The 17067-nt window shown below is 33.0% G+C and overlaps 1 protein-coding gene across 1 annotated transcript; it reads right to left on the bottom strand.

Annotated features, from left to right (window-relative positions):
* Positions 1 to 9859: 9859 nt before the first annotated feature.
* Positions 9860 to 16841, bottom strand: LOC144858927 (uncharacterized). The gene is made up of 9 exons (XM_078715076.1): positions 16711 to 16841; positions 13754 to 13996; positions 13367 to 13561; positions 13048 to 13209; positions 12555 to 12842; positions 12246 to 12326; positions 11557 to 11761; positions 10451 to 10495; positions 9860 to 9918 (listed from the first exon to the last, which is right to left on the bottom strand). The coding sequence occupies exons 2-9, from the start codon at positions 13991 to 13993 to the stop codon at positions 9860 to 9862; spliced, it is 1275 nt and encodes a 424-aa protein (XP_078571202.1). The 5' UTR covers positions 13994 to 13996; positions 16711 to 16841.
* Positions 16842 to 17067: the final 226 nt, after the last annotated feature.

The raw sequence follows: 17067 nt of genomic DNA on the forward strand, positions 1-17067 counted from the left end.
CACGTGTAATAGTTCTGAAAAGAACTGTTGAGTTTCTCGACGTTTCGATCAATATACTTTGATCGTCCTCAGGAGTGAGAATTCTCAACAGTTCTTTTCAGAACTATTACACGTGGTGTACCACAAACTTTATATCAACATTTGATTTCGCCATGCAAACCTTCAAACAAGACATTAAACTTCCAAATTAGCACATTTAAATTACCATATGACGTCATCGTTACGTCATATATTATGTTATAACTGCTTAAATGACATGATCCTATGCTAAACAAAATGTAGAAACTGCAGGAAAACAATTTTCTAACATTTTCCTGTTAAAGTGAACATGATAGATTTCCAAAGTCATCTTCTGACATCCGTCTCTCGGCATCACGCTCATCGAGTGGTTTTCGCAAAGAGACTCTTTGAAATCACAAGATGATCCTTGACATTTATCAAGAACTGCATGAGGAGAAAGCAAATTCTTCCAGTGTTGGGAACATTCACCTTTCCACCATTCATCACAAGCTGTTTGAGCTATCTTCTACAGAATCGACCACATGCTGGACATCTTGTGTCCGCCTTGCTCCAAAAGTAGGGCTCTGTAAGAGAGTTTATGGAGACACAGTGTTTTTCTTTTATGTTTGTGTTGCTTTTAAAGTTATGTTAACCATTTAAGAAACAAGGCCATATACATAGCTGCAGTCGCGTGATCAAGTTAGTGTTTACCGACCAACCGACCGACCGACCGACCGACATAGTGAGCTGTATAAAAACGTATATTGACTTGCTTGCCTTTTATAATTTTGAAGACATGGAACTAACATCATTAAAGCAGGGAAGAGTAAAAATACAATTCCACTTTTTCCTGTTTAAAGTGATTTTAAAATATGTAGAAAAATATAACGAAACTTACAAGGATAAGAGTGTAAGCTACAGTATACGGTTTAAAAAGTAGACACTGAATATCTACCATCGTTTGAGGCAAAAATTAGGACTTTGTAAATAATATTAAGAAGCACAGATTATGTGTCAATTTAGGATTTTTCAAATAAAACAAAATCATCATAAAACCTATTTTTGATTTACTGAATGTTGACACTTAGGCCTACACATACTGATATCTTCACAATTTTAGAAATCAAAACGAACAGTGAAAACATCTTTGACACCTTTTCTATTAATTAAAAGCTCTGTAAGGTGTTCTTTAATCGTTAAAGGTACGACGTCTGCCCAACCTTTAACATCACGGCACCAGTGGTTTAATACCACACTTATGTATCTTGATCCAATGTATATGCCTATTACTAAGTAATGCTAGCATTATATTGCTACATGTTTTAAGATTATTTTGAAGTTTTTGTTCAACGTTTCTATGATTAGAATGAGAGAAAGTGATTGTCGGCATACAGATATGATTTGCAGAAATTCACCGGGTTTTATATTGTTTTGTTATTATTTTCTATTACGGTATTATAAGTCATTCATCATCGTAATAATTGCTTTTCAATTTTTGATATTTGTGAACCTTATAATTTTGGACATTTTGGAATCGAGATGGCGGCAATTCGGACACATCCTCAGATTGCAAAAGGAAGTCCCAGCCAATAAAGCAATAACTTATTATTTTGAAAACTGTAAGCAACAAAGGTATAGAGGACGACCACGATCCACACTACCGGTAACTCTATTGAACGACCTGATCACCCTACATAAACAATCATCAACTGCACTACCCCCTAGGATCAAAAGCATAAAAGATATAGAAACGATTCAGAGATTAGCAGAAAACAGACAGGACTGGAGGAAAGCAATCCGAGATATAAGCAACTTCAGCCGAGGTGGGAATATCATCAGACTATCTGGCGGACCGGCAATAAACTAAACTAAAATTATAATTTTGTTGTAGCCACTATGTCACGTGGACTTATGAAAATTAAATTATATACAAAACAAGTAGTAGTAGTCAATTTTCCTCGATCATTGAAACACTTTGAATAAACCAAGTTATTATATACAGGACCGCTGGTATACGGTTAATACTGAGAAACTATATCGCACCCAATCTAGTTCCGTTACAATATACATTTAGATTTGTAAACATTATTCAAATAATATATACAAAAGATGCGAAAAACAATTAGACATCTAATAGATAGATATAAAATAATTTATAAATTGAAAAAGAAAATTCTAATGGACGCCCCAAGAAGATCTCTTTCATGTGATGTTACCGTTACTTATTTCAACCACTACTCGTCTTGACAATTTAAAGCAATTGATGGATTCAAAATGAATTATGTTTAGTTTACATAATGTCAAAATGAATACAGTCAAATGCTTTTTGCACATACAAACCAGAACCATCTTATATGTATAAGCTTTTATTTCTCACTATAACTATAAAATCTTAGCTGCATGATGCACTTAATATACTGATGCCTGTCTGTAATTGTTTTAAATCTTTCGGAATTGACATCGTGTGGAGAGATTCATAAATAAATGATAAATATTAAGATTCTAAGCCCCGAGTTAAGACTTCCTCTTAGCCCGGTCGTTGGATGGATGGTCGTTTTAGAAAGTTGGTCGCTTACGAGAGAGGTGGATAGACTGATAGCTATGTACTTTACGTACGTACGCATTATTAATATTACGTACGTACGTGTTAATATTACGTACGTACGTAATAATAATAATGCGTACGTACGTATTAATATTACGTAAGTACGTACTATTTACACGTACGTACGTATTAAATAAATATTACGTACGTACGTAATAATAATACGTAGGCCTACGTACGGACGTGTTATTTAATACGTACGTACGTGTTAAATATCACGTACGTACGTGTTAATATTACGTACGTACGCGTTGATTATTACGTACGTACGTAATAATAACACGTACGTACGTATTAAATAACATGTTGAATCGACTTGTCATTTGATTTCCCAAATTGTCCGTTGTTTTTGGTTATTCTTTGTTGTTGTTTAACTTGACTGTTATTAGAATATGTTTTAGTTCTAAAATGTTTTCTATATTTTGTTCGTTGATTTTTATTTTCCTTTGTAGTTTTTGAGTTTGTTCGTTGATTTTTGAAAACGTGATCGTTTTTTTTAGTTTGTTCGTTGATTTTTGAAAACGTTTCTTGACATAGTTCTTGTTTTAATTTTTTACTATTATGGCCCTAATGGCCGCCCATACCTGAGAGTGCCATTTCCGACCATCTAGAGGTGTTATATTTTCAACCCCCACCCCCTCCCCCGAAACACAAAATCCTGGATCCGCCCTGAACACTGTTATGATGCACGTATATCATGATCGGCATGTGCCGGAAAGAAAACAGCTAAATATTTAATAATTAAAATTATTTATAGTTAGGCCTAGTTAGTCAACAAAATATATGGAAAAAAGCTCCAATATTAGGCCCCTACTCAAGTTATGTTATGTATCGTGTAATTCGGCCTCGTGTAGATAAGAATAGAGTTGTAATCGCTTCGACCGATTGGTGCTAAACGTTAGGAGTGTTGTATAATTCGGGATAATAGTTCATAAAAACTTTATCAAGACAAACATTCTCTCTGTTGTTAATATTTATAGTTTAGGTAAAGTCAGAATTTAATTAGTCTGCTGTATTAAGATAATTAAAATATCTCATGATGACAATGGGGAAGACAAATTTGGAGCAGAAGGTGGATTAATGGCTCCTGATACCTGCTAAGTTTGCACATTCTTGGTAATGTAACTTTAATCAAAAGGCATTCAAAAGGGCAGTTGTTGTGGTCGGTAAGTGTTTCACATATAGTTCCGTTGGCAAAATAGAATGCAACGCCACCTCCTTTTTGTCTTTCTATTTTTTAAATAGGTTGGTAATTATCGAATTCTGCAAACTCACTGGTCTCATCATTAAACGGTTTCAGTTATAACTCTAATCTAAACTTTATATTCATTTAGAGTAGCTTCAGTTTCATCCGTTTATTATTTATACCGTTCATGAGGAATAATTTAATGATTTAATGTTGTTGATGGTTACGATGATTATGACGTATTTATCACATTATTGTATTAGGGTCAACTTTCGTATTACACACCAGTTGGAGTAGTAAAATACATTTTGTCGTGATTTGTTTTTATTCATATTTGCTTTACTATTTATCAAGTTCACTTCAAGATGACGAGTTGTTTTTTATTCGGCGTGCTTACAGTTCCTCAAAGTGTTGGATCTCTTTTTGTAATTTGCCGATTCCTGCACGGTGCATTTAATTACGTACTTTTTAAGTCTAGAGAAAATTTAAAGACACACATTAGTACACATTGCACTAATGAGGTGACCCACAGAATTCCGAAAGAATCCGTTACATTTTAATATACAGTTTCGAATGATGGTGACGAATAATGATTTGATAATAATGAAGATAGTGACAATGGTAATGAACACGAACGACAATGATGATGAACGATGACGACATCACTCACGTGATATTTAAACGGTGTCCAGAGAGACGCGGACGCAATAATTTCTCTCACGAGGTGTTCTCTTCTGACAACCACACCGGGTTAAAATGAATTAGGCTCAAAATAAAGGACAAAATATACAAATTATTATTACGGTATTCAAATATTTATTTTCCGGCATTTAAAAAGTAAAATGATAATTTAGCATAGTTACACTTTTCTATTTATGGGATTATCATCCCGCTTTTATTCATCTATAATTTATCATACAAATATAAACAATTTAGTACTGTAAATTTGATACTTTAAAATAGTGATATAAAAATATTTAAAATGTTTTTATAACTTTCCTTTCGTAATAAAAAGTGCATATATGATTTAATACATTTGCTTTGTAGATACAAAATAAACCAACATATAACAGTTAACACTACATTTTATAAACTGATTTCTATATATTACGGTCTCTCATAAAATATTGTAGAATCGTAGAATAAATGGTTTTCATTTTCAATTCTAGTTTGCATGTTTTACTTTCTTTTGATTTAATAAGTTTTTGTTTCAGTTTATTTTGTCCATCTCTCTTTTTAGAATATATATATATATAAGGGTTGTGAATACATAGGACACATTTCAGCTGAGACTGGGCATAATGAGAGGGTAACCAATCGATTTGTGTGATTCACTAGATGTATCACAGTTGAATACCGACATATATTTAAATGGAAAGAATAGCAAAGCCGTACAAAGTTTGGCAATCTTAAAAAGAAATAAGAAAAGACGGTAACAATTAAAAACATGATATGTACTACATACAATACTAAAACAAGAAATGTGGATGGATTATATAACAAGTATGTTGTATAGAAGCAGCAATACCATTCCATGGTATTTCTAGCCATATATCGGTTATGAAATTGAATTGAACAGTAAATATCGGAATAACTGGTATCATAGAATCATATCATAATCATATGAAAAGGAGTTAGCATTAAGAAAATAATTTGAAAAATAGCTGATTATTAAATTTATACATAAAAATACATTTTGTTAATTTATGAATACCATACACAGTTAAAAACATATAAAGGTTTCTTTATTCAGAAAAAAAAAGTAAAACAAACATTTAAAAACTAAACTTAATTATATGGCAGTAAAAAAATTATATATTAAGTGGCATTAAAACTGACTGTCATTGCAGAATATTCGTATTGTAACTAACATTTATTCTTAATATTTGTGAATGCTCAGTGAAATGTGAATTTTACATCCACATGATGACCTTCAACAATCCAGTGTTCACCAATGATTAATTATATTCAAAGAAAACAAAGTATTTCATCTTAAAAAGTAATAGTTTTTATAAACTTATGTTTAACTGAATAATGAATACAAACAAGAATATACAAGATGATATACACTTTATAATGTATACATTATTCTGTTTCCAAGTGAATGTTAATAAGTTTGAAACTGGAAATACACATATTTTATATTATAAGAATAATAAAGGACAACAAGGATATACAAAACGAATAATATTTACAAACATACCACAGCTTGATTGGTTTCAACTAAAAATCTAAAAATATGGGGGTTTTTTTGCCTTCAACTTCTAATCATCCATGTGGCTGTGTACTGCCACCATGATTGTTAATAAATATGATTTATCCAATTCAAGTTATCAGCAGCAACGTAATCTGAAAAGATGAATACAATTGTAACTAATGGTATTGCAGGTGTTCATATTTTACTTTTAAATTGTGCACACAACTGTGTATTTGTTTGCATGTACGTCTCGCATGGTAATGATACTCGTTTTGGTTACTGTGTCCTACTCGTTTGGTTGTCTTGCATGGTAATGATACTCGTTTTGGTTACGGTACCCTACTCGTTTGTTTGTCTCGTATGGTAATGATACTCGTTTTGGTTACGGTACCCTACTCGTTTGGTTGTCTCGCATGGTAATGATACTCGTTTTGGTTACTGTGTCCTACTCGTTTGGTTGTCTTGCATGGTAATGATACTCGTTTTGGTTACGGTACCCTACTCGTTTGGTTGTCTTGCATTGTAATGATACTCGTTTTGGTTACGGTACCCTATTCGTTTGGTTGTCTCACATGGTAATGATACTCATTATGATTCAATACCCTACTCGTTTGGTTTTCTCGCATGGTAATGATAATAGTTTTGGTTACGGTACCCTACTTGTTTGGTTGTCTCGCATGGTAATGATACTCGTTTTGGTTATGGTACCCTACTTGTTTGGTTGTCTTGCATGATAATGATACTCGTTTTGGTTACGGTACCCTAATCGTTTGTTTGTCTGGTATGGTAATGATACTCGTTTTGGTTACGGTACCCTACTCGTTTGGTTGTCTCACATGGTAATGATACTCGTTTTGGTTATGGTACCCTACTCGTTTGGTTGTCTTGCATGGTAATGATACTCGTTTTGGTTATGGTACCTACTCGTTTGGTTGTCTCGCATGGTAATGATACTCGTTTTGGTTATGGTACCCTACTTGTTTGGTTGTCTTGCATGGTAATGATACTCGTTTTGGTTATGGTACCCTACTCGTTTGGTTGTCTTGCATGGTAATGATACTCGTTTTGGTTATGGTACCCTACTCGTTTGTTTGTCTGGTATGGTAATGATACTCGTTTTGGTTATGGTACCCTACTCGTTTGGTTGTCTCACATGGTAATGATACTCGTTTTGGTTACAGTACCCTACTTGTTTGGTTGTCTTGCATGGTAATGATACTCGTTTTGGTTATGGTACCCTACTCGTTTGGTTGTCTTGCATGGTAATGATACTCGTTTTGGTTATGGTACCCTACTCGTTTGGTTGTCTCGCATGGTAATGATACTCGTTTTGGTTATGGTACCCTACTTGTTTGGTTGTCTTGCATGGTAATGATACTCGTTTTGGTTACGGTACCCTACTCGTTTGTTTGTCTCGTATGGTAATGATACTCGTTTTGGTTACGGTACCCTACTCGTTTGGTTGTCTCACATGGTAATGATACTCATTTTGGTTATGGTACCCTACTCGTTTGGTTGTCTCGCATGGTAATGATACTCGTTTTGGTTATGGTACCCTACTCGTTTGGTTGTCTCGCATAGTAATGATACTCGTTTTGGTTACGGTACCCTACTCGTTTGGTTTTCTCGCATGGTAATGATACTCGTTTTGGTTACGGTACCCTACTTGTTTGGTTGTCTTACATGGTAATGATACTTGTTTTGGTTACGATACCCTACTCGTTTGGTTGCCTTGCATGGCAATAGTATTGTCTTGATATTTTCACATGTTTGTGGTACTCTTTCAATTGTCTGCTTGGATAGAAGTGGAATTGCTCATTCATCTGAAAAAAAATTAGAAAAACTTTTATTTTATAGTATCATAGTTGAAACAGGCCATTTAAGTGGTCATAGGTAACATTCAATTCAAATTTGTTTTCAATTTTTCTTTTTACAAAACTATAACAAAAACATAGTAACATAGTAAGGAACAAATTAAAAAATACATATTTTCTAATAGAATTTGTGCATGCATACGCAGGGCAGGCCCATTCAAAAAGGTAATCTTATTTCTAAGGGCATGTTTCCATGCACATAGGCCTATTTGTGACAGGCAAGTTTCTTCAGTATAAAAGACCTTTAATGTCAGCAAAAGTGTTCAAAATGTGAATGTGTAAACTTTCTGTTCTTAAAAATAAGTAATTACTCTTTAACAAACATAGATAAAGTTGTGTCAAACAAGATATTGTGTACAGTGCAAATGGTCTTTACATGTATGTCTTACAGTATAATTATGAGATGGATTTTTACTATTTTAACAATTCTGGTGTAATGATGCAGGTTATGCTATCAATATTTAAATATGATGTGATTTATAGTTGAATATACTTTACATGGCTTACATTATTTATAATCACACTGTGTATGTAAGAAATCACAAATTAACTTCAATTGTTATAAATTATGTTTACACAATATACAACATACATACCATTGAATAGTATGCTCTTAGCGATTGGTCCAAGAAGCTCAGCCAACCTCTTTCTTTCTGATTCTTCTACTAATTTTCTATTGCTCTCAAGGTGAAACACTAATTCCCAAATTGTTGGTAAACTTAGTAAGTTCAATCCATAGTAAGCAATTACATCATTTAAATTATGTGGGTCAAATTGCTGCAATGCCTTACACAATCGTTTCCTATATGGTGAAACTGACTTTGTTTCTTCATCAGTGTTTGGAACCTTGTTGGTTACAACATACTGATTTATGAGATCTTCAGCATCTTTCAACTGTGAAATCTCAGCCACTTCTAGCAACAGACGGACATTAGTAGGTGTGATATAACGACGCTCATGTAGTTGGTTTAATAGGTAATTTGCTGTGCAACTTGACTTGCCAAGGTGCTGTAAGTCTACGTGTTCTAAGAGACAGCATTTCAACAACAGCAGTCGCTCACCAATATAGAGTGAACCAAGATCATACTTCAACTTGTTGAATTGTTCTTGTGATGTATTCACTACAAAAACAAGTGTTTGAGAATTATTATACTATGATTGCCACTAGTCACCACTCTAAAACAAATCTTATTATTATACTATGATTGCCACTAGTCACCACTCTTAAACAAATCTTATTATTATACTATGATTGACACTAGTCACTCTTAAACAAATCTTAAAATGTTTCACCGCAAAATAAGCATATTTATATTTTAGTAATATAAAATACTTTTCTTGCAATGCATTTTCTGCAAAACAAATGATGGATAATTATTGCATTTTTATCCCCATAAAAGTTTATATATATATATATGTGTGAATCAATATCTTAACAAATTGCTGTTTTGTTTTCAAGGATTTTTTGGTTATTATTTTGACCACTTTTCCTACGTAGAAAAGTTTTGCCTACTATTTGAAAATTGTTATTATAGTATTCAAATTAATAATATCAAAGAAAATAATGTTGATAATTTGATGTTTCTGAAATTTAAAAGAAATATAAGCACGATTTCATTCGGATTTGTTTGGCTTTGATTATTTTAAAGAATTAGCTAACCTGAATACATTTAACTTCATACAATTTAAACTATCTTGTCATTCATATACAGCAATTTTAACTTTCTTCCAAAAAATGTGTTTTTAATTATGTTTTAAATATGTTTGAATGTCTCATTTTGGCTTCTCGACTGTTATTTTAGGTAATCCTGTTATTTTAGGTAATCCTGTTATTTTAGGTAATCCTGCCTCATTGATTTACATTTGTTATGTTTTCATGTTTGTATTTGTTCAAATGAAATAAATGATATGATATCTTTAATGTTTCTCTCTTAGCAGTAGTTTTATTATAGCTGGTACTACATAAGTGGTTGTAACAATGCCCTAATGATCTAATGTTACTCACCTATACCTGTCCCTAATGAGCTTGCAGCCAAAGGAGCAGCAATAGGTGCATCTATACAAAATAAACATATACATTAGTCATAATCAAGAATACCAGTATTACATCTATTCATCATCATTATCAAATATCTATTACCAAGGGCCAAATTGCTTGTAATATTACATTTAAAAAATAGTCAGCACTATATAAACATACAAAAAATCCAATAAAACATTACAAAAATACAAAAAGGACTAATAAGAATCCCATAGCTGTACTGCGCTGGATATTGGGTGATATATAATGGTTAATTATTTAGAAGCGAGATAAGGTATGGTATTGCACTTTTTCTATATCTTTCAACTCTGCATTTGGGTTGTTGATACTTTACACGTCTTAGTTTCATGTTACTTACATTCTTCACTGGAAACCATTTTCCAAAATGAATACTTTTTGAACAATTCAGAGCAAACTTATAGCATAGATTACGCCTTTTATCAACTATTCTGCTAATGACACCAAGATGTTATGCTATTATGTATATTCATGTATTTTCAGACAAACTGTCCATATGATACATAATGATCTAATGATAACCACTAACCTGTATCTAATGAGCCTGTAGACAGAGGATTAGCAGTTGTTGTATCTATGCAAAATAAACATATTAATCATAATAACAGTATCACAAACAATTTATGCAATACAGATTTTAAAGTTAGTTTTTATTAAATAAACCATTCTTTTACCACTAGGATACACTGTTTTATTATGCCATTCACATTGGACCTTATTCATGTATTTTGTGTCATGAGATTTGTCTCACTATATAGAGTAGAACATTTGCGATTTAATACTTTGTTAAAACTGTCACTGTCATAGTCGACTGAAATAGTAAAGTACATGTAACGATACACCACTACGACGTTTATATTTTTTGTGGGAAAATTAGCTTGTGTGTCAGTGTTAGTTAATACTTGTATGTTTTTGTTAATCTCAGATAACATAATAATTTAGGCCTAAAATAATAGCTCACACAGTTTTGTTCAAAAACAGATATTCCCATTTCTAGTATAATCGTTAAAAAAAAAACCTAGCCAACACATCTTTCATGATTTTTGTTTAAATTCTATTTAGAATTTGCTGAACTTGAGACATGATGATTTTTAGAAATACATTATTTATAATGCTCGTTTAATTTGGGGTAAGTGTTAAAACTGTCATCCTGTCTTATATATCTCATCCTTATATTAATACAAACAATTGTAAATCTGACAGAATCTACAATGAAAATGTATTGTATAAGAAAACAACAAAATATTATATTCTTTCCTTGATGATTTTTTCTTTATCTTAGGTGGATACTGATAGTTTCATGTTATCATTTTTCTACCATTAGCAAGGACTAGTAATTACATACAAGACATTTTTATTATCTGGTATTATCATCAACAAACCTGCCACTGAGCAGGGGAAACTCATAGAATGCTAATCAATTAGTCAACTGATTTTCAATATATTGTAAAAAAAAAAGTAGTTAACCATGTATTACTTTAACAATAAAACCTATCTATAATTAAAACAGCCTTCGTAGATGCCTCTGGACTAAAGGACATATATCTTTGTACATTGTATTGTTAAAATGTGGTATCAAATAAAAAATACTGCAATTGAAGAAAATTGTGATGATAATCAAAAATTTCAACTAACCTTCCAGAAATAGCCGCTTTAAATGATTGTTCATCATGCGTTCATTGCCACATTTAACAGTATCTAGTTTCAAGCACTTTTTGAGATCATGTAAATGAGGCTTCTCTGCTGGATTACAAGCAGTACACAACACACATAGATTGTAGCCAACTCCTTCTCTAGTGACAAGCACAGTTTGTAGTTGATGCTTTAGAAATCTTAACACCTACAAACCAAGTAAAATGTAGAACATAAGTTAAAAATATAATAGGTTGAAAGCTTGAACCAACCCATATAAAAGTGCTTGACGCAATTAAGCAGAGTGCCTCAATGGCTCTGAGTGTTACATGAAAACAAAGATTACATAGAAGGTGGAAGCTGTTTATATATAGTATTTAGCCAGTTTGCCAAATTCCAATTTGGGGCATCAAGTTTTCCTGGGATACATACGCCTAGGACTAGGTGGTCCAGCATGGCATGAATTTACATAGTTTTTAGGTGAATAAAAAAGACATTATATACATATCGTAGAATAAAATATTATAAGTATGTCTTCTGTAATTTTTATTAGAGTCAGCAATTTGAGTTTCGTACATGGTGACTTGAACGTTTATATGATCATTTCCATTGTTTATTGGCAATCATTACATTCAAGTGCTGGTGTTAAATATGTTATTAATAACACATAGGACTATCATACTAATCTTTACCTCTATGCAGAAACTTGGCTGCGGTTCTTTCATTTGCGCTCTAGCATTACCATCAACTTCAGTCAGATGAGTTATTTCAAGCTGATGAGGAAAATTGTCTTTGTTAATTTAAAATGAGTTAAATAATAAATGCAAAACATTACCATTGTATTCAATGTAGGCAGCATTCAATTTATTCATAAAATGAAAATGTAATAGTGTAATAATAAGATTGACTGAAATCATTTAAAACATTGTTTGCTATCTACAATTTTGTCTTTAAATATATTTATTTGAAACATTAAATAATTAAATGAATAATTTCCAAACCTTTAATGCATGCTTGTTTTCAATTTTCACTGTGCCTAGATTGACCCCATGATCCTTAAAGTCAAATTCACTGCGGTTTTGAGACACAAGTCGTTCGCCATCTTTATTTTTTACCTCCATCAAGTCCAGAAATGCAACAACCAATGTATTGTAGACAGCATTAGGAAGAAAGTCTACAGGTGTAAGATAGATTGAAACCATATTTTTTTTGTCCGTTTCAACTTCAAGACTCTCTTCCTCGGCTTTCATTCGAGATGGAACCAGGAATACCCGATCACCTTCGGGTACCTGCAGATGTAAGCAAAGTGTCGTAAATTAAAATATTACAAGTATAACATTTAAGCTAATTTAAGTGACAGCCAATCTAAAATAAGATGTTTAAAACAATTTTAAATGTAAATATGTATTTGTTAGTATGATGTAGTATGTTTAAGTGGATATTAGCCCTTGATGGCATTTGCAGCAATAAGGAAATTGAATTGAATTAACTTACCTTCAATTTCTCAAAGAGCAAACCAAATGTCTTCATCACTTCAGTAAAGATTTCAAAGCGATGTGGATCTTCCTCCAATTCCTGTTCCCATAAATACCTTAGCAGTCTTTCCTCCAGTATTCCTTCCTCATCAAGCCTTTTCCACAGCACCCTCATTTGCTTCTAAAAAACAGTTTATTCTTACTTTACACAGTACAGCCACATGATCAATACAATTATACTGTTTCACATCAAGTTACTAAGAACAGATTATTAACATCACCTATACATCCACATTTTTGACAATCTAATATCATAATAAAATACATTATCTACCTACCACTTTAATAGACGGTTTAACTACCGTGATCACTTTTGTCACCATTTGAATCATCATTTGAAGATTTGTTATCACAGTGTTTTTCAGTTTTTTGTTAGTACTTGAATGCAAAATGATCCCAATGTCATTCAGGTATGCTATGGCAGTGACGAGTCCCTCTTTGGAAATTTCCCATTCAGTGCCAATCTTAGAAACCTAATAAAGAATTTAATTTTTAAATAAATAACTTAACTTAGTACATTACTTATAGAGCCTGGAGAAAATCTAATGGAAAATTCAATGATAGGCCAGGACTATAAATATTACTAGTGTCTGTAGGACTAAAAACAAAGTACCAATAACAATAATATTATATAATTACATGGGAATCCACAATCAAAACTTTACCTCATCAAACGTAATACACAATTTTGTTTCACCAATTCTTTGCAAACTTTCCTGTAAATTAACCCACTTTACTGGAACTTCTCTCACCATTTCCTTCATGTATCTACCAACGTTTCGCTTAAGTTTTGTAATACCTTCAGGTGATTTCATGGTGTTATCAACCATGTACATTTCACGATCTACATGGTGAGCATATGGCATTCCTTCCATTTTATCAAACATTTTCTTGTACATCTTCATAACCTTCAATTAATAAATACATTTATATTGCTACTATCGCTGATAACTCATCACAATAATTACTGATCACGCTGATATACTGTATAGTATATTTCATTTAATATTTTTACTTTGTATTCAATGTGTGTGGTAAATTAAAAAAAACAAACAAGTTTAAAAAGGACATTTAATAGGCATTATAAATACAATTTAGATCAAACGGGCAGTCATTTTGGATTTTTGTCGCCATCTTGGATTTTGTTTGCGCCTCCAGGCATATTTTCAAGCTAAGTGTTGACAATGATATATCCACTGAGAATACTCACATGATCAGCGAGATCAATCTGCGTGATCTCAGTGATCATCATGATCAGTGGTTTACAAGACAATATGTCACAACCTAATGTACACAATCTTCCATAACTGTTACAGGCTGTTTTATTTGATTCATACTGTAATTCAAAATGACAAAATCTCAAACAATGTTTCTACTTTAATGTGCTTTCTTCAATAAATTCTTTTGTAATGCATGTAATGTGTAGCTTAAATGTTCCATTTTCATGTTATATTATTTGATTGTATAAACATGTACATTAGACCTCAAACTGCTTTTTTGTTCTAATTGTACTGATGGGTTGTTAAATACAGTCAACCTTTTTGTAGGCAAAATATTAATTCTAAAGAGCCTATCAATTTACCTTACTACACGCACAACACAATTAATAGTTGTATACAAACAGTATATACAAACCAATCGCGACTGGTCGCCGTTACCCATACCACACGTGTAACACGTTTAAAACTTTTCAGTTTCACTCAGTTACAGCATGGATTAAAGAATAGAAGGATATGCATCGACGTGAGATCAAGGGTTCCTTGACTCTCGCCGACAGACCGCGGACCGCCCACAATGTTACAGTTTAATTAACCGCATGGTAACAACGAAACGGTCGCGTGCCTAATATATTGTTTACTGCACATGTGCAACGACATTTAACCTTGTTGGCTACGCTTCTTTCGCGCGTTCTTTGGTTTCCGGTCCTTCATAGAAACTTTACTGCTACCACAAATCGTTTGCAGACACAACTGGTGATTGCTCATTTTCTATCTAGAAAATAGAAAATATTGTTGCAACTATGTATTCATACATATTTGAACAGTATAATCAGTGGCGTAACGACTATGTGCGCTCACTGGCTAAACCCAGGGGCCCTGAAGCTTGGGGCCCATGAGCAGTGCCCAGAGGAACAGGCATAAAATATGTCGAAAATGCTAAAAACGTCCCAGGCCTCGATCTTTGAAACTTGGAGGGCCACTTAGGTTTCATAAACAAGTGGCTTCAGGCCTCTGCCTCACGCCACTGAGTATAATTTTTATTGAAAACAGTTGTTAAATTACATTGTATGTTATTGTGAAGACCCTAGTGTAGGCCTACTTCATCAATATACCAGATAAAAACAATACTATATTGTTATTGGCTTAGAATTGTAGATGCTATAATTGTAATTAGTATAAGTTTCTGCCGCGATTGATCTTCGCTAATGTTTTTATGACATTAAAGTAGCATTTTATGACCTGTAGTAGCCCTACATCTGAGACAATGTTTTCTCAGCCTACATGTAAAATTACAAAATCAGCAAGAATACTAGGCCTAGGCCTTCTAGGCTTACTAGTAAACCATATGATTTGCCGACATTGATACTGCTAATCTTAAGTGTAGTAGATACAACATTTAAATCATGATCTATATACTCACCGTTGTCTTACTTCTTGTGTGAATAATAATAGGTACTTCGTTTGTTCGTGATTAAGTTTGCCCTGCGTGTACTTTTCAAAACGACCGCTGGGTAACGTATCGCAACTATACATAGCCAGCCAATCCCGGATCAGGGATCGCTGTTTTCATTCAATTAGGCCCGGTGATTGGATGTGATGTGGATGACATAACCACTAGCCAATCACTAGGCACTACAATTTAAATTTAATCACATCGATAATTAAGGAGATTTATGAAGAAACCACTGCTTAGCCATATATTAAAAACACGATTGTTGTATGTGTGAACACCGGCCACGCTAATAACATACATGGTCAAATGCATAATTTAATATTCTATAGATTAACGCAATTTTTAATGACAGAAGATGGCAGGCAAATAATGATAATTCAAATATAAAAATTGCATATTTTATTAATATTACCAACAACTTAAAATTACCAGTCGTAAGAAAGTGAACTTTTCGTAGTCCGATTGTGATGAAACTAAAACAGAATTGTTCAGCAATATATTTTTGTTGTCAATTAATCATCGACGCAGACATATCAATAGAACATTCAGACTGCGCATACGATTTCTACATGGTTACGTTTTGGTCTTAAAAAATGTAACAGTTGATTCGCAGCGTTTTACAGAGGGCCGCGGTTAGAGACACGGAGTTCAATGAGCGTGTTTGTTTGATTGGCAGCAGTGCTTTAGTATAGGCAAGCGCGTTGTAAAATCGTTTGATGTCACCGTCGATGCATATCCTTCTATTCTTTAATCCATGGTTACAGTAAAAATAGAACATGGGCAACTATACATGTAACTAAGCTTATGTCTACATTTTTGTGCGCCTGTCAGTTGCAGTCAGTTGAGGTTTATAGTTGCATTCAGTTGTGTTCAGTTGCTAGGAGCGCTTATGTTGACATAGTTAAGAAAAAGACAAGATATAAATATCTAATATTTATATACTATTTACCTCCTCCTCTTTTTCTGATGCTGTCCCTGACAATTTGTCCACATGAGTTGCAACCAAACAGATGGGAGGTGACCCTATGTTCTTGCCATCAATTGAAATAGTGTTTCCTGAACCATGTTGTACAGTGTGTTCATAAATGGACCTTACCCAGAACAAATTCATGTCCAAATTAGTCATTCCTAGCTGACCCTAAAATGACAATGACAATATATTTTTTAACTAAAATTGAAATTAAATTACATTATTAAATCATAGCATCTGTAGTTTACAAGGATGTCTAAAGTACTTAAAAATTTAACTTACTATTTTTGAGTTTCGTGATTTAGCTGGCTCATCCAAGTTGTCCATGACATTGAA

Source organism: Antedon bifida, chromosome 2 (genome assembly GCF_963402885.1).
Source record: "Antedon bifida chromosome 2, ecAntBifi1.1, whole genome shotgun sequence".
NCBI lineage: Eukaryota > Metazoa > Echinodermata > Crinoidea > Comatulida > Antedonidae > Antedon > Antedon bifida.